The 26,189-nt window shown below is 55.0% G+C and overlaps 9 protein-coding genes across 9 annotated transcripts; 4 read left to right on the top strand and 5 right to left on the bottom strand.

Moving 5' to 3' along the window:
• The first annotated feature begins 13 nt into the window (after positions 1-13).
• Positions 14-1,077, top strand: PHACADRAFT_114338 (uncharacterized protein). The gene is made up of 5 exons (XM_007392000.1): positions 14-191; positions 245-420; positions 483-527; positions 580-775; positions 835-1,077. Exons 1-5 carry the CDS (start codon positions 116-118, stop codon positions 966-968), a joined length of 627 nt encoding a protein of 208 aa, XP_007392062.1. The 5' UTR covers positions 14-115; the 3' UTR covers positions 969-1,077.
• Positions 1,078-1,370: 293 nt separating this feature from the next.
• On the top strand, positions 1,371-3,321 carry PHACADRAFT_250048 (uncharacterized protein). Its single transcript, XM_007391999.1, has 6 exons — positions 1,371-1,460; positions 1,513-1,831; positions 1,887-2,168; positions 2,218-2,286; positions 2,336-2,496; positions 2,554-3,321. The coding sequence occupies exons 1-6, from the start codon at positions 1,393-1,395 to the stop codon at positions 3,164-3,166; spliced, it is 1,512 nt and encodes a 503-aa protein (XP_007392061.1). The 5' UTR covers positions 1,371-1,392; the 3' UTR covers positions 3,167-3,321.
• Positions 3,322-3,518: 197 nt separating this feature from the next.
• On the bottom strand, positions 3,519-6,684 carry PHACADRAFT_250043 (uncharacterized protein). Its single transcript, XM_007391998.1, has 13 exons — positions 6,582-6,684; positions 6,399-6,527; positions 5,938-6,196; positions 5,718-5,883; positions 5,573-5,662; positions 5,385-5,523; positions 5,262-5,334; positions 5,086-5,206; positions 4,890-5,028; positions 4,578-4,840; positions 4,389-4,512; positions 4,260-4,338; positions 3,519-4,191 (listed from the first exon to the last, which is right to left on the bottom strand). The coding sequence occupies exons 1-13, from the start codon at positions 6,602-6,604 to the stop codon at positions 4,126-4,128; spliced, it is 1,671 nt and encodes a 556-aa protein (XP_007392060.1). The 5' UTR covers positions 6,605-6,684; the 3' UTR covers positions 3,519-4,125.
• Positions 6,685-6,808: 124 nt separating this feature from the next.
• PHACADRAFT_114333 (uncharacterized protein) lies at positions 6,809-10,221 on the top strand. The gene is made up of 15 exons (XM_007391997.1): positions 6,809-7,021; positions 7,079-7,141; positions 7,197-7,338; positions 7,390-7,469; positions 7,522-7,625; positions 7,674-7,758; positions 7,813-7,924; positions 7,972-8,144; positions 8,194-8,408; positions 8,461-8,597; positions 8,645-9,582; positions 9,636-9,892; positions 9,947-10,019; positions 10,075-10,154; positions 10,211-10,221. The coding sequence occupies exons 1-11, from the start codon at positions 6,833-6,835 to the stop codon at positions 8,929-8,931; spliced, it is 1,587 nt and encodes a 528-aa protein (XP_007392059.1). The 5' UTR covers positions 6,809-6,832; the 3' UTR covers positions 8,932-9,582; positions 9,636-9,892; positions 9,947-10,019; positions 10,075-10,154; positions 10,211-10,221.
• Positions 10,222-10,300: 79 nt separating this feature from the next.
• Positions 10,301-12,610, top strand: PHACADRAFT_137336 (uncharacterized protein). The gene is made up of 6 exons (XM_007391996.1): positions 10,301-10,847; positions 10,896-11,011; positions 11,062-11,194; positions 11,242-11,957; positions 12,017-12,209; positions 12,361-12,610. Exons 1-6 carry the CDS (start codon positions 10,338-10,340, stop codon positions 12,457-12,459), a joined length of 1,767 nt encoding a protein of 588 aa, XP_007392058.1. The 5' UTR covers positions 10,301-10,337; the 3' UTR covers positions 12,460-12,610.
• Positions 12,611-13,041: 431 nt separating this feature from the next.
• PHACADRAFT_250034 (uncharacterized protein) lies at positions 13,042-14,605 on the bottom strand. Its single transcript, XM_007391995.1, has 7 exons — positions 14,547-14,605; positions 14,392-14,496; positions 14,212-14,334; positions 13,922-14,155; positions 13,706-13,818; positions 13,230-13,637; positions 13,042-13,168 (listed from the first exon to the last, which is right to left on the bottom strand). Exons 2-7 carry the CDS (start codon positions 14,488-14,490, stop codon positions 13,117-13,119), a joined length of 1,029 nt encoding a protein of 342 aa, XP_007392057.1. The 5' UTR covers positions 14,491-14,496; positions 14,547-14,605; the 3' UTR covers positions 13,042-13,116.
• Positions 14,606-16,257: 1,652 nt separating this feature from the next.
• On the bottom strand, positions 16,258-17,643 carry PHACADRAFT_250032 (uncharacterized protein). The gene is made up of 3 exons (XM_007391994.1): positions 17,183-17,643; positions 16,781-17,070; positions 16,258-16,727 (listed from the first exon to the last, which is right to left on the bottom strand). Exons 1-3 carry the CDS (start codon positions 17,595-17,597, stop codon positions 16,497-16,499), a joined length of 936 nt encoding a protein of 311 aa, XP_007392056.1. The 5' UTR covers positions 17,598-17,643; the 3' UTR covers positions 16,258-16,496.
• A 4,099-nt stretch (positions 17,644-21,742) lies between these two features.
• Positions 21,743-22,398, bottom strand: PHACADRAFT_205712 (uncharacterized protein; the record flags this gene model as incomplete). Its single annotated transcript, XM_007391993.1, has 2 exons — positions 22,026-22,398; positions 21,743-21,952 (listed from the first exon to the last, which is right to left on the bottom strand). The coding sequence occupies exons 1-2, from the start codon at positions 22,260-22,262 to the stop codon at positions 21,743-21,745; spliced, it is 447 nt and encodes a 148-aa protein (XP_007392055.1). The 5' UTR covers positions 22,263-22,398.
• Positions 22,399-22,745: 347 nt separating this feature from the next.
• Positions 22,746-25,125, bottom strand: PHACADRAFT_250026 (uncharacterized protein). Its single transcript, XM_007391992.1, has 2 exons — positions 23,872-25,125; positions 22,746-23,804 (listed from the first exon to the last, which is right to left on the bottom strand). Exons 1-2 carry the CDS (start codon positions 25,052-25,054, stop codon positions 23,584-23,586), a joined length of 1,404 nt encoding a protein of 467 aa, XP_007392054.1. The 5' UTR covers positions 25,055-25,125; the 3' UTR covers positions 22,746-23,583.
• Between the last annotated feature and the right edge of the window lie 1,064 nt (positions 25,126-26,189).

The raw sequence follows: 26,189 nt of genomic DNA, 5'->3' as shown, positions 1-26,189 counted from the left end.
TTTGCAGGTCCAGTTTCAGTGCTCAATATGTCATGAGCAGGACGATTGTCAGAGCCCCTTGCACGTATATAAGGTGCGTGAGACCAAGGACCTAGAAGTGGGAACCTGACGCAACATGGCTTTACAACCCAACCTCCGCCCCCTCATTATCGCGGGTTCGCCAGACGCGCCGCATACGCTGGACTGTTTCCGTACGCTGTAAACCTTGTGTCACTTCTGCCCAGGTCGTGCTCACTATCTGCAGTTGATTATGTCTGCTCCTATAGCACAAAGCTCGGCAACACCATAGAGAACGTGCTAAAGCCCCTGTTCGATCCGAATGGGAACGGAAAATACGCCGGGAAAGTAAAGGTCATCTTCCGAAACCAAGTGCAGCCGTGGCACGGCACGTCCATCCTTTTGCATGAAGCCGGCCTCGCGGTAGGTTCAAGGCAGCCTGCTGTCAGGGTTGTTGTGCTTACGTGGAAACCTTGTCCCTGCAGATGGTGCGCGTCGCGCCCGAGCAGCTTTGGCCGTTCTCGCTCGCCGTAAGATCCTCAAAGTCCAGACGGTACTCAAGTACTCAAGGACGGGTTGTAGATATGGGCTCACCACAGGGAATATCATGACTTGCCTGCCGCAGACATGACCCCTCGCCAAGTACGCCACAAGATAGCCGATCTGGCTGTACAATTTATCGGCGAGGGGAAGCGTCAGGCCTTCCTCGACCTCCTAACGAACAGCGAGGCGCAACCCAATTATGGCGTCGCAGTGACCAATGATCTCAAGTACACAGGTCAGTTGTGGCTGTCAGTGTCTCGTACCTCTGATACTTATGTCGCTCTCGTTTTGTAGTTCGTTTCAGCCGCCAGAATAGCATTCATGTCTCACCAACAGTGCTCTTTGACGGGGTAGCAGCGCCTGAGATATCAAGCTCCTGGGGGGAGAAGGAGTGGCTGGAATGGCTTGGAAAGAAAGTGACGGTCTAGGGGTAGCATGGGATGCCTTGGTACTTGGCATAAATGTTTGTTCAATGTTTTACCCTCCTCAAACAAGGAAGAGTCTGTTCAGAGTTAGCTTGCAGCTGTCAAAAAAACTCCGCCATCTTTCGTTGATATGACGAGGGTCGAGACGTCGAGGACCCGAGGTGAGCGACTAGCGGGCGCTGGTCTGAATCGAGCAGCCATGTCTGCGGCTGTCCTGCGCCCCTTTGCCGCATAATTTGCAACGATAACGGCTTGTGTCGTCTTAGACCACCACGGCCTGAAGCTTCCGCAGTGGACAGCTTCTTGCCTGCAGTCAGCCTCGCAGCGCCACTGACGGCCAGCCGGCCACCACGGTCTTTACCCTCCCACTCTATAAATCTATACCTTTTCATTCCCTTCCTTCACACCAGCCTCGCATCCGCCCATCATGGTAAGGCAGAGCAGGTCTTCCATTCTTCACAGGCGGCATGTGGACCATCTCGATCTTTTTGCCAGGTACGTGGATCACATTGCTGTGTTGGATGTCATACGAGACTGTCCTATGCAGGGATGACCACATCCTCTCCTCGCGCGATGACTGCGAGCCCGCCAACCCCGCCAACACGCTCACGGACCGCTTGAACACCCTGCTCAACTCTTCCGGCCCCGGTTACACCCTACCCCTCTGCCCCGACACGCAGTATCTCATAGAGGCACCCCTCCTATTCTTCGCGCCGAACCAGGAAATTAGCACCGCAGGATATCCCACTGGAGATGAGCGTGCTGTGTTGGTCGTCAACGGGCCTGTGATGAATGGGCAAGGGCACACAACCGCCGTGGACGGAACGTGTTCGGATTGCGATGGCGTGCGGCTCCGGAACGTGCAGGTACGCGCCGAGCTTCTGCTCTGGCTATCGGGCAACACTGACCGCGAGAGCGTAGATTAACGGCACCCGTTTAGGTGCCTCGCCGACCACAGGCGGGGCGAACATTGAGATGGGCGGCTCAAATTCGGACCAGCTCATCGAGTACGTGCACTCGTTCGACCCGCGCAGCTGGTCGTGTATGCACATCACCGAGGGCACCCTCACTTGCAATAACGTCACTGTCCGTCACAACGACATTGGGCCTTGTGGAACAGACTTGTTTCAGCAGTGGGCGGATGGCATCTCTGTCAGCTGCCAAAATTGCCATGTCTGGAATAACACCATAAACAATCCGACAGTAAGCTGCTTGTTGCGCTACCCGTGGCCTGAATCCAATCGTTCTGCAGGACGGTGGCATCGTTCTCTTCGGCGCGCCAGGAACTCTCGTAGAAAATAACACGATTTTTGTCCAAAATGTGAGTATACCTAAGGCTACAACTTCGGATGATTTTAACTCAGTTATAGCACACTTTACTCGGTGGTATCAATATGGTGGATTATCTGCCATGGAGTGGCAACTACACCAACACCATCGTTCGTAACAACATGATCATGGGAGGTTTTGCCACCGAGAAGCCTGAAGGTAACGAGACCAAAGGCACAAACGACGACGACGTCATTATCAAGTGAGTGCCTTAGTAATGTCTCTCCCTGGCGCCCGCATGTACTGACCACCCTTGAAGAATTGGCATTGCTATTGGCCCTCGTACCTGGTTCGGTCCTCAGTTCGGCAACAACGTCAGCATGTCGGGTACCGTGTTGAACAATGTACTTACCGGTGCATTTGGATACGGCATCGCAATGTCCTCTGCGGTGAACTTCACGGTCGAGAATAACAGCCTGGAAGGCAATACGTCCTTTATTGGCGCGCGGGGCCCGAACTGTAGTAGCACGGACACGATGCCGTCGCCCGAACCGTTCGTCGTCCAGCTCGACAACGTCCAGCAGTCGACGCTCCAGATCGACTTCCAGAATATCAGCGACGCTAACGGCCTCACATGCATCCTTCCCCCCGAAGGCGGCGACTTCTGGCCGTTTGGAGGAGGTCCGACCACCACGGCGCCTACGTCTACATCATCGCCTACGTCTACATCCTCAGGTGGAGCCACGCAAGCTTCGAACGGCGGTGGGGGCGGCCTATCAGGAGGTGCTAAGGCGGGTATCGCACTCGGTGTCATCTTCGGCACGCTCGGCCTCGCGGTAGCGACCTGGTTTATTCGTAAGCATGCGCTCGCGCGCGCTGCCACTCGCCGTCAGTCGGCATATATCCAGCCATCTATGAGACAGATTTCGTAATACTGCACTTTATCCTCCGAGACCCTGAACTTTCTTCACTCGCTCGACAATCAGCCTTAGACCCTATCTATACGTCTTGCCCAACGCTTAGGACAATCCGTCAAGCATATTTATATTTTCTACATGTATGGTTATGGTTAACTACTATCATTAGCTACCTGTACCGCCATGTTTGTAGTCTACCCTACTAGTACCGCGTCCTGATCGACGCGCCTGTTTGTGTGGTATCATTGCGTGGCGAATCATTCTGCTCAATACCCGATCAGAGCGTCCAGCTCTGCGATAGTTCCGTCTATAAAATCACAACGTGCATAGAATTTCTTGATTACGATACATAGAGGCAGAATTCGTACGGATACAGAAAGCGAAGGAGGGCGATATTGGTATGAACCGAGAAGAGCCAAGTCCAACCATAGGGGAAACGTCGCTAAAGCACAAACGCGAAAACCTACGATAGAGCTCGGTATAAAAACCACCGGGATATCAAGCACACATGGCACGCTAGCAAAATGTCCGGTCAGGTAATGGGCGGAGGATAAGCAAGAGATGGCCGGCCTCGAAAGGGCGAAGCGTGACGCTCGAAGAGTCCTGCAGGGTACCTAAACGCCATATTACTCTGTGGAAGAATGTACACTTGCGTCAGCGAAGAGGGGGGAGGTCGTTGCCGGTTGAGATATCACTATGACGCGTTGACACTGGTGGGGACCATATTCTCGCCAAATGGTGGGTTGAGCTGCGTAGGATCCTTGATGCTTGAGGCATACACGCCAGGCTGCTGTTGTTGTCCTTCACCAGATGGGTTACCGAATCCGTGCTGGGATCCAATCGCAAGAGACTTGGCGGGAGAGGAAACAGGGACAGAGGCGGTTTGGGACAGTGCTGGTGCAACCGGTGTTGATGTTGAATGTGACGATCTGAAGATACAGCGTAAAGCAGTCGTAAGGAAAGCAAGCGCAAGACTAAGTAACCAACCGTCGCTTCTTGTGGGGTACATCAGGGGATGTGTTGCTCGACTTGCCAGAGCCCTTGTTCGTAGGTATCAAAGACGCATGGTTAGAAAGGTTCACCATCGCTGAAGAAAATAGGCATTCACCTTCGCTGTCTTCGGTCGCTTCAACGCACTACGAGGCTGACGCTCGCCCTCGTCGAAGACGTGGTCTGGGAGAGCCGTGCTTTGTACCGAGTTTAGCTCATGGGACAGTGCAGATCTCAAAGACGATACCTCTTGATGTGTCGTACCACAATCCCCATCGCCGACTCGTCGTACTTCTCCCACATCTTAACTTGTTTAGTAAACTCGGTGGTCGGATAGGAAATGTCCAGCCGGCGGGGCCCAACAGCCCCAGCTAAGGGCGAGCACGCAAGAAGTGTTACTCTACACATCATCCTTCCACTTAGCCACTCTGCGCACCTTGTTTGGGCTCAATCGCCAAACCAATGTAAAATGTCGTTGAGTAAACAACGCTGGCACCTTCCTTGCCCTCGATGTCTTCCTTTTTTCGCTTAGCTATGGCGTCGGAAATTTCGCCCTGTGCAGCGTCGCGAACCTCGTCGTCGGTAAGGCAGTGTGTGACTTGTTCAAAACCTTTGACGAAGGGGTGAGCCAATGTCAAAGAATCAACATACTCAAGCTTCATGACAAGCTGGCGGATTCGTGACTCGACAGTACCAGCCCTAGTGATTGTGAGTCATTAGAACAACAAGACAATCCCAACAAACTTGCCATTTGATGTGCAGGTCTGGATCGCCTGTCGATGCAATGACTTGAAGGTAATAGCGATATTTGTGGAAGAAGTCGTGTTTGACAAAGAGTTCAGACCACTGAGTTGTGCCCATGATTACCTTCTCGACAATTTCCGAACCTGTATTCGCCGTCAGCCGGTCAGCTCCTTAGAAACTCGCACAGTCTATACACTGACCTTTCTTGAACTCTTCGGTCATTATCATCTGGGTCGACTGCGAGACGTTATGGGTGGCGCACATCGAAGGATAAGCAGGAGTGATGATAGGCATTCGATGCGACCTGTCTGCAGGATATAGCTGTAGTCGAAGCAATTGAGGCGTATGTTAAAGGATTTCAGAAACAATTACTTGCCCTGGGGTTCCATACCCTAACAGGCAAGGGCCCGTCCTCAATTTGCTTCAAGAGCACTGGTTGCGGCCAAGACCTGATAATCTTAAGCAGATGCCGGTCCATTTTTGAGGTGAAAGCGCGTACCATTGGTACATGATGATGAAGAATCGGCTAACAATGGCACCGGCAACAGCGCTGGGATACAGCTGGCATATCCTAGCTACCAGCATAGCCCATGCGACACCACCCAAGAAGCCGTTCACATTGGAGTAGATGGCCTTCTCTGAGAAATATGTCACTATGGAACCCCATATTGCAAGACAGAAACATACTCTGGGCCCATAATTTAATACATCGAAGTGCGTCACGGAACACTTCAACGTTGGGAACCAGTCGGAGAATCTCGTCGGTGACTCTTGAACCTATGATCGATGTAAATCAATTCTACATACGAGTGATCATGTGGTTCAGACAAACCGTTCAAACTTCTAATGCAGCGTTCATCCAAATTCCGTAGGAGATTATCATCCTGCAGTGTTAAATCGTCTGGTATTGACGACAGCGCTAGGCGCGCCATTGTCAAGTCTATTGGGATGCCAGAAATCTTGGTTGTGACGATGGGTACGTATGCCTCTGGAACTCCCTACACGGACCGGTGAGTCAGTGACGATAGAACAACTGGTCAGAAGCTACGCACAGTAACTTCGGTCACCCCCTCTGTTTCTCTCAGCATCGGCTCCAATGCCTCGAAAAAATCTTCTCGAGATACATGCTTTGGCACGACACACAACGTATCTATATCTGTGCCGGGTCCATGTACGCCCAGCCTGTAGGAACCGAAGGTGAAAATCTTGCCACCTGCGGCATCCGCTGCAGCTTCGGAAAGTCCATGCTGCAGCGAAATCTTGTGGACAAATTTCTTGATCAACGACGCCAGACGTCCCAGTACAATTTCGCTACGACGGGTTGTCAGCTCGGAGTTCAAGTGGAACGAATGAGTGATAGAGTTCAGCAGGCAAGCGGAGGCCCGGACTCGGTCTTTAGACAGCACAAACTTATTAAGAGGTTGTGCTGACAATTAAAGAGGACACTGATGATCTCTGCAGAGTGCACCAGTAGAGCTCAAGAATAAGAGAGACGCGAAAGTATGACGCTCACCGTGTCTTGGATTCCTCTTCACTCTCGAATGTACCCTGACGTCTCAGCTCTTCCATCAGACTAACCGTGACTAGTTTTTCCCTCTCGTTGGATTCGTTCACAGAGATGGGCGGTGTGACGCCGAGATATCTGTCGCTGGGGCTGAGCAGGTCGAAAGGAGCAACAGAGCGGAGACGTGCTCACGTAGGTGCACCATTGGTCGACATGATGAGAAAATAGAGCGAGTGTACCCCAAGTCAATCGGTGTATTCACTGACTTAGCGGAAACTATGCGTATTCGTGAGATGGGATGGCAGCTGGAGGTGTCAGAGTGTGAAGACACAGCGAGACGGAAGCCTGAGCGACTCGAAAGTACAGTAATACCGGGACTCGGCAAAGCCCGAACGGCCACTCCGGCCGATCTGGGTTTCTAACTTTCCGCCCACCACCTCCCGATGTTGGTCCATGTTGGACGGAGGTTTCATTTCGAGAGGCTGCGGCAGGCAAGGGCTGTCCATCAGCACAGACCCTTGGTTGAGGACTCGAGATGGCCAAGCTGGGGCGTCGTTATCGGCATCGAGGTGCACGCGCAAATCAAGTCCAGGCAGAAGCTCTTCTCTAGTCAGTTTATGTCTTACTCGAATGTGGTTGCAACTGAGACGCGTAGGTACTTTCTTGTCGTAGATACGCGCAATGCAGAGTCAGTCCATCTACCAAATGCTCTGGTCTCTCCGTATGACGCTGCATTCCCGGGAACACTACCGGTTAGTCTGGTTAATACTAGGAAGTGCTGTCCGACGTTCAAATACCTACGAATAGAGACTAAATCCTTCTTGCGTCGAACTCGGTGTCCGAACGGCCTTGGCCCTAGGCTGTGAAGTCCAGCCACGTTCCACTTTCGACAGAAAACACTACTTCTATGCCGACCTTCCTTCCGGTTACCAGATCACACAGCACTACGGTGCGTCTTCGTGCCAGAGACACGCTTACACACTTTGCTGAATATGGGCAGCTCCCTTCGCTACGAGTGGACACTTACATCTCAGTAAGAGCGACCTGTCTGTCCGCATCAAACAGCTTCAGCTTGAGCAAGTGCGGTAGCGCGAAGCCCTCCATCCTGTCCCTTTAACTAATAACACTTTAGGACACTGGAAAATCGATGACAGATCGAAGAAGGCGTGTTACTTCCATCGACTTGAACAGAGCCGGTGCTGGACTTATGGAAATCGTGTCGGAGCCGGACATACGGTACAACGCCTCCTTTGGTCGTCAGAATCCTATCCTGACCATTTCCAGGTCTCCGGAAGAGGCTGCTGACTATGTCAGAACGTTGCAGACCCTTTTACGCGCTATGGGATCTAGTGATGGTAACATGGAAGCGGTATGTCCTTACTCCAGGTTACGCGGGAAGAGATCCAACATGACCATCGCCTAGGGCTCGCTCAGATGCGACGTTAATGTATCTGTTGGCCGACTTGGGGGGCCCTTTGGGACGAGATGTGAAATTAAGAACCTCAACAGTGTCAGGTTTATGATAATCGCGATTGGTCAGTGGATCTCTCGTGTATCGATACAGGAGCTGATAGCCTCTTAGCACACGAAACTCACCGGCAAATTGCTCTGCTTGAAGCAGGCAAGGAAGTAGCGCAGGAAACTCGAGGCTTCGACGAGGACAAAGCAGAAACGTATTCTTTACGAAGCAAAGAGGACGCACCTGACTACCGCTACATGCCGGACCCTAATCTGCCTCCGCTCCTCCTCAACGAGGTACGTATTGCGACGTTTTCTTGACGCTCTTGCTGACTGTTGTATGCAGGCTTTTGTATCTCGCATCAGACGTGGTATACCACCGCTTCCAGCTTCCACGCGAGCTCGACTACTGTCACTCGGGTTGTCCGAACGTGACGTGGACGTTTTGATAACCATTGACGCTAACGTAGATATTAATTACGACGGCGAAGCAAGATGCGGAGCTGTTGCATACTTCGATGAGGTATCCCAAGGACGCAACCCGAAAGTTGTGATCAATTGGCAAGTCAATAGTACTCGGCCCTCTTGTTGTTCCCTTACTGAGTCTTTTCAGGATGACAAACGAGCTTCTTGGCCAACTCACACTGCGGCATGATCAGCAGTCATCGGCGCATCCATTCCAAAGCAACCCTGTCAGTGTCGCGCAGTTTGGCGAATTGATAGACTTAGTGGACTCGAGGAAAATAACCGGTAGGTTAGTGTTCTATTAGGTGTACTACTGACCGACGTGTTTCTAGGACCTGCTGGCAAGACCATTATCAGACACATTATCACTAACTCGAGCGGTGCTATGCCATCAGCTCTGGCCGCGGAGCTCTTATTGCTAGTAGGCGACAACACCGAAACCTCTCTGAAAAAGTGGTGTGAGGCAGCGATCCAGGCGTTGCCCCAAGAGGCCGAAGTGGTCCGCAAGGGCAACAAGAACGTTGTGAACAAGCTTGTCGGGCATGTCATGAAGTCGAGCAGGGGCGCCGCGGACGCGAAGGCAGCGAGGTCCATGTTAGAAGACATTTTATCTGGCTAGTAATAAATGGGCAATACGAAGACTAGTCACGATCTCGTCTGCGGGGTGGTGTGGTATCCTCATCGGGTGCTCGTTTTCGCGGTGTCCTGTCGTCGTCGTCGTTCCGTCTGCGGGACGACACTATGTCGTCATCCCTGACTAGACGGTGTGGAGGGCTGTCAGGTCTACTGTCCTTGTGGCGTGAATCTCTGGCTAGTGATCGTGAACGAGACCTATACCGTGCTGGTCCATCTCGAGGAGATCGTGGAGGAGTACCACCCCTGTTTGCCGTGCGGTATCTATCTCTGAGACGATTATCGTACCGGTCAGCACGTCTGTCGCGGCTCTCTGACCGCCTCCTGTCGTCCGGAGAAGGACTGCGACGCTGTGGGCGGCTCCGACTAAGGCTCTCCAGCTCTTTCAGAAGATCCTCAACGTCACGCATACCCTCTGACTTGCCCGTCTGTTTCTTCAGCTTCTTCTGCCTCTTACGCTCTTTACGAGCACGTCGTTCTTCAGGCGTCTCGGCCTTATGCTTGCGCTTGCCTTTCGAGCTTCCTTTCTTCTTGGCTTTTTCTTCCTTGTACTTCGCGATGAGGTAGTCGCGCATAGGGTCATCAGGGTCGATGTCTGGTCCGTCCGATTCTGAGCTCTCGGATTCTGCGCCTTCGCCTACAAGTGTACGTTATAGTGAGAAACGGACGGAGAAGAAACTTTTCTCATACCGATTATGAGCTCTGGCTTCGCATTCAGACTCTGCTCTTCCCTATCAATCCATTCTCCCTCCTCGTTCTTGGTCCTAGGCTGTTTGTAGTTCTTAACATGATCGACCCGTAGTGTTCTTTCCAGCACTCTGGCACCGTTCAGGTTGTCGACTGCCAAGACAGTCGAACGCTGGTCCTCGTACATCAGGAATCCGAAGCCTTTCGTCTTGCCGGTGATCTTGTCTCTTGGGAGGTTCAGGTCCATGACCTCACCATATCTGTGTGCTTATGCGTTCAGAACCAGAACGGTTACTCCGAGTAGTGATACTCACTGGGAGAAAATCGTAATGACATCTCCCTCAGTCAGCTCAGGATTCAAGCCCCCGACGAAGATATACGCAGAATCTAACGGGAAGGTCAGTGAACACCGTCCCGCGTAACAGGCCTTATTGCTACTCACCTTTGTAGTCATCATGCCAGGAGCCGGAAATGCCAAGATCCAGCTCTCGCTGGTTAATCTTGTTTATTTCATGTACGACACTGCAAAGGTAGTGTCTGTCAGTGAGGCCAATATTCAACACACCCGACACACTCACTTCATGGTTGCGTTCAATGAGCAGCTGCAAGTCTAGGCGCCAGAGTGATGCGTACATCCATTTTTGGAAGGAGCAGAATTTTGAGCGAAGGCTAGAATTACGCTCTCCTCGTCTCCTGGAGTACAAGATGTCCTCCTTCTCACTTCCGACGATAAACGACAACCCAGACGGTGGGTGGGGCCCCTCGTTCGCAAATCTCCCCTCCCAGTTTAAGTTTAAGGACATTCCTTATGCGCCGTACTCAAAATCCGACAAGCTGGGACGCTTCGCCGACTGGAACGATATCTCAGGCGATGGACGTCAAGCCAACCTTGGACTGACCTCGGGGGCTACTACCCGTGGTGGCGCCACAGGCGGCCGTGGCAGGCGCGATGGCCAACCCGCGTTCGGCAGCGGCACCGCCAGTGCTTTTGCTTACTTCCATGCCGAGGATGAATCCAGCTTCTCGCTTGTCGACAGCAAGGCCACCACCGTTCGCAGAGGCGGTGCCATGATGAGGGGACGTTCCGCTGCTCGTGGAGGTGCTGGCTTTTCTACTAGGGGTGGAGCGGCTCGCGGCGGTCGTGGCGGGTTCACCTCTAACCGAGGCGGAAATGCTCAGCGTGGCGGAAGGAGAGGTTGGAGGGATTGGGAGAAGGTACGTAGTTTACGGGATGCCATATACTGGTGCTAATAGATATCTTAGAACAATCGCACTCGTGAGGCATCGGTTGCTATTTCTCCGGAGTGGACTATGCTCGAAGAGATCGAATTCCACCGCTTAGCAAAATTGCGCCTGGATGTTGATGATCCCGAAGACCTGTACGTTCAGTTCCCTGCTACCCAGCTCAACGGCACTCACTTTGATTTAGCGACACCTACGGCCGCCTGCTCCCCTATGACAAGTCTTACGACCGTGTCACGACCAAGACGGAGAAGCCGCTCCAGCTTGTCGATCGTATTAAATACAATACGACGACATCTGATGACCCGGTTATGCAGGAGGTAGGTTCGGTTTTTACGGGTGATGCATGGGCTGATTGTTTGAATAGCTTGCCTCAAAAGACACCGCGACGGTCTACACCACCGATGTCATTCTCAGTGGACTTATGTGTGCTCCGCGGACTATATATCCCTGGGATATTGTCATCGTCCGGGAAGGCAACAAGCTCTTCTTCGACAAACGAGATGGTGGTCCGTTTGATACCGTCACCGTCAACGAAAACGCCGCGGACCCACCACAAGATCCTCAGCCGCCTAACCCCAATAACCCCGCAGACAAAGCCCCAGAGGTTCCGTCGATTAACTCAGCGACATCTCTCTCGCTCGAAGCAACATACATCAACCAGAATTTCGGTTTCCAGGCTGTCGTGGAGCAGCCGCCGCCGCCGCCAGTCGACTTCAACAAGCCCAACCCCTTCTACGGCCCTGACGAGACCGAGCCGCTGGCCTCCTGTGGTTATCGGTACCGTGTCTTCGATCTCGGCATCACTGAAGACGAGGATCTCAAGATCTGCGTGCGTACGGAAGTCGATGCGTACAACGCTGGCCAGGGCAACCCTCGCGAGGGTCAGGGGTTGGTCACCATCCGCGCTCTGAACGAGTTCGATCCTCGGGCACCTGGTGCTGGCGGCGCGCCCGACTGGAGGACGAAGCTGGACTCCCAGCGTGGAGCCGTCGTCGCGACTGAAATGAAAAATAACAGCGCCAAGTTGGCGAAGTGGACGGTCCAGAGTATTCTTTCCGGTGCTGACCTCATGAAGATTGGGTGTGTACCGGTCTGCAGGCATCTGCACAGGAATTGGCGTCGCTAATTGAGGGCTACAGCTATATTTCCCGTGCTAACCCCCGTGACAGTACTCGTCACGTCATCTTGAGCACACAGTCTGTTCGCCCAACCGACTTTGCCAACCAGCTGAACGTCTCCCTGGCGAACGGATGGGGCATCGTCCGCACCGTCACGGACATCCTCATGAAGCAGCCCGAGGGCAAGTACGTCCTCGTCAAGGACCCCAACAAGGTGCGCGGATGTCCATTCTCGGATCTTGCTACGGGCATTACGCTGCGGATCTCCCCGCCACCGCCACCCCATTTGCTCCCTGTCAACATGACGCAGTATTTACCTGTCCGCGGGGATAATCGCTGACACAACCCTTGAAATTTTTTTGCAGTCCATCATCCGTCTCTACGCTGTCCCTCTCACAGCCTTCACGGCGGAAGATGAGGATGAGGAAGCCCCCCTTGAAATGGAGGAGTCCGAGGAGGTGTGAGCACCTGAATGCCGGCCGTCCGCATGACGATGAAGATGTAGACATTGCTGTATACATGCATGTACACTATCCGCACGGTTCGGAATTTGTTGGAAGTCAATAAGCTCCATGGGGAATGGTTGATGTGCGCCTGCGCACGGCGAACTTGAGCAGACTTAATAAGGCGCGAGTCTCCCTTTCGCGGGTGGCGGAGACACGTTGCATCAGAGCCACAACATTCAGCCTCACGCCGACAGAAGTCCATAGTAACCAACGACGGCGACATCTCACACCCATCTACCACGCTTGGGGATCCGCACAACGCGGCATGTCAGCCTCCGCTGCGCAGACCGTGTGTGCCTGAAGATCCGGCAAAAGGTGTTGCACGACTGGAAAAGTGACAAATATGCAACAACCTCCGCGTGTTGGATGAGCGAAATGCACGCATGGTGCTCGACTGTGGCCGGAAGATGTACCTGTTTTCAATTCGCCGAGCATTCCGAGCGTCGAGTGGCTCTCGGTTTTGTGCATGACGGCACGATGGAACACACGGCAGTCCTGAGGCACAATAACATCGTGAGACCTAAGGTGTAATGCATGTAATGTCCGGTTGTCGCAAATTCTCCACTAGTCACATCTCAGGATCTATGGCCCTGCATATCGTAAAGCTCGTCGCTGTCAGCTGCGCGCTGAACTCAGCAATGTCTCAGCAGCGATCTCGATGTTGGCACTGTCAGGGTCGCGATCAGGCCCGCCAGTGCACACGCGAAATTCTTGCAAGTATCACGCACCTCCTCTGCAATACTCCGAGCACGACGTCTCGCCCGACATCAGGGAACATCGCCGTCAGAGTCTCGACCTCCGCTTCGCTCGGCACCCGGATGGTCCCCGGCCCACTTGCGCTGAGCCTCGCTGCACCTGCGAGCTCTGAGGCCCACTGCCGGACAACTCCGCCGGTATTCGTAGAGATAGGCGAGGGCTCCGTTCGTCCATTTTGGTCGGTGGCTGAGGCAGCCTGCTCTGGCGGCGTCCTCGTTGTTCGGGTCCGACGGGCGGTGGTCGTGATTTCCTCACGGGACAAGATATCTTGAGCACGAGACGTGCGGGTGCGATTATCGGGGAAGACCCTGTTCAGCCTCCTGCTCCCCCTTTCCTCACCCAGTAAAGGCTTGATCCAACGTTCTGAGAATCTGGCCACCCTGGCAGCGCAAGCGTCATTAGTTCATTGGCACATGTCCGTGGGAACATGCAGAAAGCGGGGGCGTACTTCTGTGGCACCCGCCAGCCCTTTAATTGCAATATATCTGCGCGATAGATATAGCCGGTGGCAATGCCGCATGCGGCGAGGAGCAGTGTCGGAGGCGCATAGCTTAGTGCGAGCTGGAATGTCCTTCGTGAGCCTATGTTCACACGTCTTAACGGATATGCACGTGGTCCAACGACGGGCTTCTTGCCCAGAGCTGAAGGCTTCTGATGAGCTTACCTGAGTGGCGGTAGCATATACCCATATTTTGTCGCTGAAAGTGACACCAAAAACCTTGAAGTCGTACGCTTGCGGCACGAGGCGATAATACTGATAGACGATACTGAACACCAAGGCGATGGGTCCAGAAGGCAGGCGATTCACTGCCATACCAAGTTTCGGAACTGGAGACACTAAAATTAGGGCAATAAAGGTGGAAATCGTGTTCAGCAAAAGTGCGATGGATAGAAATGACTGACACATGAAGCGATCTTGAGTAAACGACGTTGAGATGTAGCGTGTCAACATACCGCATATTTGCAACTTCCAAAAGCGCGTTCAATGTGAATTGCGGCGTTGTAGAGTAAGAGCTCTGTCAACAGTAGGTCTATCGAGCTTGAGCAGGCTATGTGATGCACAAATAGCCTCCAATACTAAATTTTGTCTTATGAGCCCGAAGCCTGTTACATGCATGAATGTTCTCCACTTACTTGATGGTGCTTGGATATGTGAGGCACCAACTGAAGGTGAAACAAGTACTTCACATCGAAGATCCCAGTAACAATCGAGGTCACTGCGACAACAATCATGAGAGCTTTGGGGGGTCAGCTGGCAGCCTCGCACAGAGCTTATCGTCACCGTACCTTTGGTAACGTGAGCATTTTCAAACGACATCGCGCCCTGCAGCGCGCTCTGCACTGCGCCGCCGTTTGTGCCGGTAGAACGCGGCTGAGAGTAGTCGGCGTGTGACAACAGAAGTCGAACGACTTCGTGGCGTCAGATTGATCGGGACCGCTAAACCCCGTCGGTGACTGCTACATTTGGGCATTACGGCGGGGACGCGCTTTCGTGAACCTACTTTCCATCGCCATGCATGTAGGTGCACAGCTCAATTTGAGAATGTACTAGATCAGCATTTGTGCGCAAATGCCCGCCTACGTCCTTCGATCAGTTCACATGCACTGGATGAACCACTGCCACCATAGCAGCTCTCCTCCCATGACCCTGCTCCGCGAGCTAAACTTTGGGATTTAGGGTACTGTCCTGCCCTTCTCCCGCATTCGGCCTTCTCCTGTGTACTTTGCATAATGCGCTTACGCTTCATCAGTATCAGGTTTAAAGTCTGCACAGGCTTTTGCAAACCGTGCCACCTCCTGTACCATGTGAATGCTCCCTGTACGAGAGCTTCACGTCATGCCTTCAGCCACTTTGGGAGGAATGCTTTGCCGTAATGGCAGGTGGTATGCACTTTTTGCCCAACTTCTTTTCATTATGGTACTAAGCACCATCTCATCAACAGATATGTGGCTCGTCGCTGATGACCGATGAGGGAGGCAGGACCTTTGCGCTTCTCCCGTCCTCTGCAGCGTGGTCTTGAAACGCATATCAGAGCGTCTCTGTGCCTGGGCTATACAGCCTCGTCGGTGTAAACCCTCCGGTTGACATCTGCGGCCCGACAGAGGATAAGCTACGCCAAATGTGCAAGCACACGCCCGCCCGTTCTTCCCGCAGGACTGGATGCGCCCGGTATGTCGGCTTTCGCCAAGGTTAAGTTTTTACTATCCCGACTATTCACAGTCTAGGGTGTGCCTCAGACGCCATGGACGCACTCCGGTGACGGGCCACCCTCGTCGCCTATACCATCATCATCCACACGGGCCAGCCTCGGCGAAGGTGTGACAGATTGCTCCCACCGTGTATAGGGCGGTCCGGGCCAGAGCTGTAAACCGTGGTTGGGATCGCGAAGCGATGATGCAGAGAGATACGAAGCCGGACTGTAGACGTAGTGCCCGTGCCTGAGAGGTCATAGTCATCCCATCAAAGGGCCCACGATTGGGCCGTTGATGCGGCACATACTGGCTGTTTCTGTGGTGCGATCTGCTCCCATGCATGATCAGATGCGAGATCATCTTAGCATCGCTTTCGCGATGGGGGAGCTCGTTGATCTCTTGATGGAGGCCAGCGCGCTCCCGAAGACGCCACGACGTTACCAGGCTACAGTCGGGAGCGCCCACCACGCGGCAAAGTCCGTCTGACGGCATGCGACGTCTGGTGCCTCTATCAGATGGCCAGTCCTTTTCCAAGGCGTGTTTCAGCCAAACTTCATGCTAACGGCGAGCCGACGGAAGGACCTGCTCGTCGGCCGTCCAAACCTAGACAGCGGCTGCTTTCATACCCATGCACTGTTCCGTCTGAAGCAGGTTTCACAGCGGAGCACTCCGCGCTGCGTGCCATTAATGTTCAGTTTGTATTGAATGTACAAAAGCGCAAAAGCGCGCAATATTGCTGACCAGGGATACCACGAATCAATCGCTATCCACGATGCTGTAATACATTGTTGAGCTGCTATTGTACAAGCGATGTCACGGCTTGCGAAAGGAGTATAATACAGGAAACGAATAGCAGCGACCAGCCGAGAATGGCCGTGCGTCCGGGAGTCAAGAGGGGAACCAATGAACCAGGTGGGGTATCGCTTCAGAGAAAAGCATCTGGAGCAAAGGCTAAAAAAAAACAAGAGCGTGGACGTACTCGCAATTAAATGCTGTCGACATATACAGCACAAGGACGCGCCTCTGCCGTTGGAACCCCGACAGCCTCACGTCGTCTCTTCTCTCACGGCGTTCGCGTAAGCCCCGGCGGACGATAGCCCCTGCTCTTCGTCGGCGGTCCGCTTGCGGCAGGTGACAGACCGCGGGTGAACCTCATCTTCCGGCCTAGACCACAACAATGAACGGCCAAGCCATGCCACCCCTCGGATGCCCTGTGCGGCGAATCTACCGGATAGCCATTGTGCTAGTGACATTCCAGGCACAAGTCCGAGCATGTCCTACGTCTTCGGATTAGAACAGGCCTGAGAAGGGTTACGAGAATATCCCATACCTTGACATCCCAGAGATCTCTATGATATGTAATCTTTCCCGCATCGTTGAAGGACAGCTTGGACGTAATCGGGAGACGGAGGTGGAAGGGGGACGGCAACGATAGGTCAATCCCCAGCGTCGAATAGTGAGCCACCTGTTGAAGATGTGCTGAGGGGAGCGAGAGGGTACGTGTCGACGGTGTTTCCGGCTGAGTCGTTGCCACCACCTGGTGGTGTCTTCCAGGAGAGTGCAGCCCCGGTAGGAGCAAAATGTGTAGCGTGTGTTCGACTATAATCTTCCGATGCCCATCTGGAGCGCATTTATTAGCCAAGGCCATGAATCTTCCTTCGATACTGGACCAGCACCCGTATGGGTTGGCACCTTGTCCGCATGCTCGTACCAGACACGCAGCTCCACTCACCGAAGCTCTCGCTCTCGCATACATCGCCTGTTTCTCCCCACACTGACACAGCCCTGAACCATGGGCTCATCCACAGCTTCTCCTTCTTCAGGCCAAACAAAGCGTGCAGCACAGCGACTGGTCTGGGCACGTCGATGTGCGAAAGGTGAGAAGCAACAGCATGGATGTCGGATATGAGCGTGCGCGAACTGGCGGTAACGAATGGGTTCTCATATGTCGCGTTTGGCTCATAGAACCTTTCTATGGCATCCCAGGACGAGATAGAAGCACTGTAAACAAGGTCACAGACCTCGACAGCACTCGTGTGGCAAGACATTGATACTACCGGATGTCGAGCCTGCAGCGATGTTTCTGACGAGACAGAGGGCGTTACAGCACGAGAGGGAGTCGGAAAAGCAACAGTATTGGAGGTCATATTGACCGTCAAGACGAGAGCACTTGCAGTCCCGAAGTCGTTACCGCGGTGATGAGCTTCGAGCTATGACCATAGATCGGTGTTGCTTCACCCTTGTGCCGCAGGCGTCTACTCCCCCCGACGCAGCTAAGCGCCGCATTGCCTTTTGTGGATCCGCCAACAGTCTTTGCCGCCCGACGCTTTGCTTGCAACCTCCATCTCACCGTTATGTGATATGCAGGCAGATCGTCCTCAACATGACGCGGGTTTTATCAACTTGTCTGCCTGCGCTATTTCCCATCATTGCCGGTGCTCTTCCGCTCTCAGTGGTGACTACCTGCCGACACTACAGCGCCAACACCAGCCCTTTTCCGCCTCAGCGCGACATATGACACTACTCAGAGGCGTCCTTTGAAATCCGTGTTGGACTTGCTGCCTAGTCTGCACTATCTGACATGATAGGGGCTCGGGAACCCGTTTTTTGATCTTAGTATCGGGGTTGATCCAGCGATCCTACTCCAGCGTAAGTACAGTACTGATCTTAGCATCATTATGCGCTCTCAGACCGCGATCTGCACCCGAGTGTACCAATAAGTGGGCGTCGGTGGTCGTGTACGTGCTCTACACTATCAACCCTGCAAATCCTCATTCAACTTCTTGACACGCCGATTGTCACGCCTACTAACTGTACCAAGGAGGCTCTCAGAGGGAACTACGGTACATTCGGCGTTTCATTGACACTCGCCTGAGCCTGTTTTGCATACGCCGAACTCATAATACTTGGACTTGTCCTGGCAGGGACTGTCACGATCCTAACATGACGACTTGCTTGAATCCTCAAGCGTACGTACGTGCGTTCCGAGACATGATCAGTGATCCTAAATAAATGGCGGGGCCGCCACCATCGCGCCCCTGTGTACGACACGTATCTCGCCCTTAACCGGAAGTTTAACCGTTAAGGCCGCCGACGTCCTAAAAACACGGGGTACGTAAGTTGGTCGCGGCCGCGGCTGTAGCCAGCAAAAATTGCGGGTCAGCCGCCACAACGACGTTATGTGCCAGTGGAGAACCTGGCTCGCTTGCGTTCGGTTCAACGGCATGTGCAAAGGCTCGCCAGGCAAATTTTCAGTGCCCTCTCGTGACCAGAGACTGACCTCTGAATGTATACGTTGGCGCCACGATCTCACTAAGCCCGTTGGAGAACTGACAATATTAATGCATTGTGGTCGTCATACTAAGCAGGCCTGTCCGGGCCCGTCTCGAGACCGGTGATCTCTTTTTCATTCCTGTTCAGGTACGGCTTCCCAGGTCGACGCACATTCAAATATTTGCCGTTCGAGAAACCGTCGCAGTGGGGGGTTCGCAAACCGGGCGGAGCGCCAGGTGTCACCGCTCGGGCAGGGAGATGACGCAGACTCCGTGCGCAGGTGACGAGCGCGCGCTGAGTTCCGCAGGGACCCTGCGCTCAGACTCGGCATCGTCCGTGTGCCTACGTCGTCGTCTTATCGCGGCCGGCCCTGCGCCCGAGAAGCACGAAGAAGCAGCAGCCGTGGAGAGCGTTCTCGCTCTGTCTCCGATCCGCTCGTGAGCTGGCCATTCGTCCTTGCAAGCTAACACGGCCAGGCCGTCCCCGAGCCCAAACAGCCCCCGAGGGCGGCCACCGCCTGCCTGTCCACATAACATAATTTCCGATACGATGCGCCATTCTTTCGCCCGGGCTCCTCTTCTGTGGGGTAATCGGAATCTGTACCTGTACGTAGTTGACTCATACCGTTGCCGCGCCTCGAAAGGGTCCTGAGTTTAGCTGGCAGGGTGGGCCCCCCGCCCCCACTGCAAGGCCGTGCCCTGCGGCTGTGGCTGGTTACTGGGAAACCTATTACACCAGGCCCATGGACCGCGCCAGCACACACATGACTCGAACCCGCGTACAGCCCAGCCTGCACAATAGCGTATGCGAACATGAGGCGAGGACGCGATATCCAAATTCTCACACGCCGCGCGCCTGCGGCCGTCGCAGCGCGCGCACCGAGCGTGACGGTTATGGAGAACGAATTGTCTCGTCTCTTTGTCCGCTGCCCCTCTGGGAGAAGCTGCGCGTGGCGGATAATAGGTTCCTTCAACGGGCGCATGGAGCACAAGGATGAGGCGTAACGAAGGCGGAAATTATGGCGCAGCGCTGGAGACCTAGGGCATGGAGAGTGCTAGTGCTAGACCTTACTTGGGTCAAGTGAAGCGACATTTTGGCTAGTCACTTTCAGAGTCAAAGTTTGCCGGTTACACAAGTCCCACGTGTCGCCCATACGTCGACGGCGACACACAGGCCGACGTTCGACGTGTGGTATTTGGAGTGTCACGTCGGTTGCCTTGGAGCGAGAGGAGAGGAGCACAAGGGCGAGTGCGACTTCACCAAACTTGTTTTCGCTAGTGCACTGCGCCATGCCGTCGTGTGTGCACCCACCGGGAAGCGCGCACACGGGAGAACAGTTCCGCCGGCACCGCCACCGCGGCGGCACGCGCCGTCATGGAGAAACTGCGGGCATGCTGTCCGGGACGCGGCAGGCGAATCATATCGCGCGCAGGCGGGCGCAGGGGCGTGTTTCAGTGTGTGCGTGCCGTGGATGTGCTCACACATGACCTGCATGACCGTTGAGTCGCGTCATATGCCGGCTCTGGACAGAATGGACGCACGGCCGAGCACGTTCGCTGGGCGCGCGGTGGATGCTAGACCGGTGTAGATAACACCATTTGCAAATGCGTCGGTTGCAGGGCTATCGGCACAGGGCAGGGTCTGCCTCTCAGCTGTACTCGACGTTTTGGAGCAGACGTGCAGAGGACGCAGGCCGCCGCCCGCGGGACGCGACAATACGATAACATGACTTGGGTGCTTCCATGACCTGTAGAAGCAGGCTACGTACAGCAGCAGCTTCTATCCGTTCAGTCCCAACCGGTCACCACGAGCCCGGTCACGCACTTGACGGATGACCGCGGCGAATTTATACTTTTTTTACATCCGTCTTCGATGTCCAGGAGACTAGAAGCTCGTGCACATGGAATGACCAGTGCTAGTGAGGTCGAAACAAAACCCGAACATCTCTGCCGACGTCCCGCGATCTCTTTTCCTCCCGCCGGCCCGTCCCCATGGTGAGGAAAACGTCTGAACACATGTGGCGCCGGCAATATTGACCTCGGCCGCGACCCAGTCCCGCTGCGATGACGGGTGCGTCTCATCATCTGGAGGATGATGTCTGCCTGCATCAATCATGATGGGGATGCTTGATGACCTGCGGCCGCCAATTGAGACCTAGATCGCGTGCCACAAAGCCTTTGCACGGCGCATCACTCGCAGCCGCGACGTTTGTGGCGGCAGCGGGGATTCACAGCTTGAAGAAGGCCTGCACGCTGCACAGCGGAAATATTTTGCTCGAGCTCTGCGCAATGGACGCCATGGACGTCCCTTGCCTCTTTCGTGTGAAATTCACATGTTTTAGCTGATTAGGGGTTATTTATTACGCCCACTGCACTTCATTGCACCTCAGTCTCACCCTCATTAGTTGGTGCTAAAAAGCGGGGGATTGCGCACGATCGCAGACGTGTCGGGTTTCCTCAGGCAGGTGACTAGGAAACTGTTTTAGACTTTTGTTCAGCGCGGACCGGACGCTGCTGGGGTCTTTGGCTTGGCCCAGCCACGCGGCCCACGATAAGCCGGAGACGAAATGTGTTGTCAACGGCCCACCAAGCACGAGGATACTTGTCGCGCCACCACCCTCCATTCCCGTCCATCACGGGGTCGTACAAGAACCCGTCATCGGTATGTCGCGGGTGTGCAGTGTGCACTGTGGGCTGGTGCGTTTCGCACGTGCAAGCGGACAGTCCCGAGTCGACCAGGCACAAAATAGCGCAAGAGACAGTCGTATATGTCGTGACGACCGTGAAGCCCGATCGAGTCCCTTTGCGCCATTAAGTGGTCGGATGCATATGCACCGATGCGGGGGCACCCGGGAAACTGGCGGTCGGCGACGGCGTCAACGAGACCGAGAAACCGACAGAGAATTAATAAAATAGGAATAAACCGTATTTCGTGGGTACGGTGTCGATAGAACGCTTTGGAGGAAGAGTGACGAGCTCCGCGGAGCTCTGAGCAGGCGTCGTTGCGGCGTCGCGTCCGCTCAAACGACGCAAACGAAATTCTCTGCCAGGCCGTGGAGGACGAGGGGGATGGCATGGGACGTAAGGGGCGCTACGCCTGAGAGAGCACCCGGTCGAGGGGGACTGTTGTTCTTGACTGCGAGGGACGGCTGGGGCTGGCCTGGGAGGCCGCGCTGAGGCTCTCGGACGAGGCGTGCACTCGCCGGCACAGGCGGCGACGATCCCTGCTGCTACACCGAAGACGATCGGGGGACGAATGATCGAGCTGAGGCACGCGTCTCGCCGCCGCAATTGCCGATGCACGGGAGCACCCCAGAATCGCCAGCCTCCTCTAAGCGTCCGCGGCCGCGCCAGCTGGAGCCAGGCTCCGTCCTTGCTCGCGTCGCGAATCGAATCCCGGCTTCTGCACGGGCGACGCACCCGCAGGCGCTGCGCGCTCGTCGCTCCGTGCTCGTCGTGCGCGCCGCAGTGGGCTCTGCCGGAGACCTCGCCCAGCCATGGTTCGCGGATGGCTGGCGGAGGAAGGAACCCCGCGCCCATCGGACAGGCAGCTCCTCGCGACGCGTGTGCGAGCTGCAGGCCGTTGTGCAAGGGGTCCCCCGTTCAGCTCCGTTCGCGGACTCGTACCATTTCCTCCCTGTTCCTTTCACACATTACGTACTCCTTCGCATCGCACGCGTTCCCAGGCCTGCCTGCGCGCAAAAGGTTTCTCCTTGCACTATGTCCTGGATTCTAGCTTCGCGGCACCAGTCTCCTCCGCCCCCTTCCACCGCTGTCCGGACTCTGTATGTTAACCTTCCCCAATATACTCACGGACACGGTGATTGCTTCGTGTACAAGGCTCGCATCTGTCATGCAATTATGGCAGGCGACGGCGGGCGTCGACAACGGCTTACATACAGATGACAAGGCTCTTGACAACGAACTCGCCTTATCGCCCAGGCCCCGTGCGTCCCTTGTAATGTGCCGCAGGAAGCCTTCCAATCGAACTCCCCAGCCGTTCACACGTGCCAAAGCTGTATTGGTTCCTCTTTTCATTCCTCGTCGAGATAGTAAACTACGATTACAAAAGAGTTCGGCTGGTATGCAACTACGAAAGATTCTGTCAACGCGAAAAACTGTGCAACAAGAGACTGTGACAGGAACAGGCCCAATAGATAGCGTGAGTCCGAAGACAATGGTGTGGAGTCGCCATATAAACAACAAGCCCAAGCAATAAACAGATGAGACAAAAAGCAAAAGCCAGACCCTTGTGGGCAAATAATTATGAACAGCACCGAAGAAGTATGAACAGGGAATCACGACGATGTGGGGGTAAATGTTTGCGTTGCTGAGGATACATTGAACGTGAACAGTGAAGTACAAGTCGGGGGATATATTTTGCGTGATGTTTCCTCGCGATGGCGCACTTCGCAGACCGATATCGAGAGCGTTTTACGAATAAATACGTTGGCTCGTCGACGATGGCTTGTCCGGAGACGCGTGAGATAGATGGTCGATATCGTTGCTGGCACAACCGCCGCGAGTCGGGAGCAGTCGGGGACGAGGGGGTAGAGTATGCATCATGTACATTAGCGCGGCGCAAAAAACGAGCGGACAGCCCCATGCGAACGCGGGTCCAAGAGGGGCCAATGGTCGAGCAGCAGCAGCGACAGGAACTTGAAGTGTCTAAAAGCAAATAGAAAAAATGCAAGGGGGTATGCCGGAACCTGTCGAAGCGTCCATATCAAGCCGCCGCTACCGTCTTCCGCAAGCTGTTGCTCCGGGACTTCGACTTGGAAGGACCCAGATCAGAGAACGGAACGCTTTGCCAACCAGTGACCTCGGGCATTGACGGTGGCTGCGATTCGACTTTATCAATTTAATACTCGTCAGCCGCAGCATTGGTGCAACTTGATGAAAACGCACCCGAAGCACTAGCAGGACGCTGCTGCGGGGAATTCGTGAGCGAAGCGATGTCCGAGAGAGGAGCGTTCGGCAAGCGAATGCCGCCGTCACGCGGAGGCGACTGCGATGCGGAGTCGCGGGGTATCGGGAACGTCGAGACTGCTGGGGAGTTGAACGACGAGTTGGGGACAGAGCCTGACGACGCGAGCGAAACTGTTAACCAATCAGCACGAAGCTGAAACGAGGAATGCAATTTACTCACCAGAATCGTCCCAGTCACTCGACGCGCCAGCGGACGGCGCCGAACCATTCGACGACGACACCGATGACCGGCGCTGCAGAGGCTCAGCACTGTCGCGCGACTCCTTCTTCACGACGGGCGTCAACTTGCCCACTTTCGGGCTTCCCCCGGCAGCTGTCTTCGGCTGTTTCCTCGTCTTGCTTCCCGCTCGCAACTCGTCGAAACGCAGAGGGCGAGGACGCAAGTGAGTGCGCTCGTAGAGACCGCACTTGTTGCAGACGATCTTGCCGGGGTTGAGCGTCGAGCGCCGCCAGCTTGGCGGCTCGGTCGTATGACAGTTGAAACACCTCCGACGGAGGTACTGAGTCTCTTTTGACGCGGCATCGTCAGTGTGCTGCACAAGGAGGCCGGCGTGAGGAGAGAGACACGGCAGACCGTGCATACCTGCAGAGGGTGGTCTGCAGTAGCCGGTTTGCGAGGGCACGATGACGGGTGAGTCCTCAGTCTTGATCATGTCATACATGGGCTGGTGAGGGGATGCCGAGAGAGAAACGCTGTGCGCGAAGGGCTCTTCCATCGGGTGATGCATTGCTTCCATGGGCATCGGGTCTCCATACATCGTTCCTGGACGCGAGCCATATGGGCTCGACGACTCACTCATGAACGGCGGCGGAGGGTATGGGAGCGGGTCACGACCATCGTGACGAACGTAGGGGAAAGTCGCGCGGCGAGACATGGGGATATCGTGGACGTGACGCATAGGCGGGAGGTGGTGGTCGCCGTGGGCGGATTGTGGCAAAGGCCATGTACCCTGGTGGCGCGACTGAGGATGATGCGAGTGATGCGAGTAGTGTGCTTGCTCCTGATGAGAGTACATGTCGTTTGGCATGTTCTGTTCGTGCATGTCACTATCATAAAGCTCCTCCAGAAGGGAGCCCCGCGACCCCGGTGGCGGAGGGTAAGACGCGTTGTTGTAGTGCTGGGAATGCATGTAAGCAGCAGCCTTGATAGCGTGCGGCTCTGGAGGGATGCCGTGCTCGTCGTTGGGCTCGTAGATGGAAGGCGCAACGGCGACGTCGACGGCGGGCTTGAAACCTGGCGAAGGGTAGTGGACGTCGTCAGATGAAACGGACGTTCTGGGAGAAGGGGTGCGGGGAGTTGATGCGTCGGAGTAGGAAGCGTATGGGTCGAATTGGAAGTCCATAGCAGAAGGAATTGGTGATGGTCTACAGCGTGGCTTCGTTCAACGGCGGGGTGTACGGGCAGATGGCTCAGCAGACGAGTCTCTCCCGGATTTTGTACCGTCCCATGTAAACACGACCCCAGAAAGGAAACCCACCCTGTGTCCCACTACAGTTAGGACCCCAGACCAGACCGGTGCCAGAGGGCAGAACTTTATTCGAGCCTCAGGCTGTGCTCAGTGCCAGATCTGGTTAGACTGCCATTCCGCCTCCCGCCCATACCGTTCTCTTGGGTCCGTTGCCAAACGTGCGCAAATACCATCGCCCATTCCATGCGCACAGAGCGAGAAAATAGAATGAAAAAAATAGGAAAAGAAGCACAAGTCAAAGAACAAGGCACCGGTCACAGTCACAGCTCCGCCACAGCACCAGTCCCGCCCCTCGACGACGTGCATCGCACTCTGCTCCTCAGCTCCCCTCCTCCCGTCGACGGGCCCCAGGGAGCGCGCGAGAACCCTCCCTCCCCCCAACACCGCCCTCTGCGTCGGCGCGGCGGCGCTCCGCACGCCAGAGTGACACACATACGCACGCACATAAAATTTCACTGTCCACAGCGTCCCCGACGCGTTCTCGCCTCGCCCATTCGTCGTGCGAACTCGAACGGGCCCTTCCTGTAACGAACGTGAATACCCCGGCTTTACGTATCCTCTTTCCACTCTGCTTTCTTTTCTTCTCGACTCCCTCTTTCGGAAGATACGCGAACGGCGGAACACATGCTGTGGGGTGCCGTCACGATGCCGAACCGAGCTCCTGCCTCAGGTCGTTTTCCGTCATCCTGCGCCCTCGTCGAGGATCCCCTCGGAAGATGCCGCCCGCCACGACATATGCGCCGGCGGCGACGCTCCTCCCTACCTGTCGGCCTGTGGTAGATACGAATGTCGTCTTTGAGCTTGTTAGACATGTCTCGGCGGCTTTGACAAAACAGACACTACATGCATGACGTCGCCCGTTCTGGCCACCGAGTCAGCCTGCCGCGCACGTCCGACTCGCCTCTCGTGGCGCCGCTGGCAGCATCTCCCGTTCGCCGGTCGTAACATGAGCCTGAACATCCTTAGCAATATGAGGCCTCTGTAAACAGCCTCCTCTTCGTCAGAGAAG

The sequence above is a fragment of the Phanerochaete carnosa genome (assembly GCF_000300595.1).
Source record: "Phanerochaete carnosa HHB-10118-sp unplaced genomic scaffold PHACAscaffold_2, whole genome shotgun sequence".
In the NCBI taxonomy this organism is placed as follows: Eukaryota; Fungi; Basidiomycota; class Agaricomycetes; order Polyporales; family Phanerochaetaceae; genus Phanerochaete; species Phanerochaete carnosa.
This window is presented reverse-complemented; position numbering and strand designations above follow the sequence as displayed.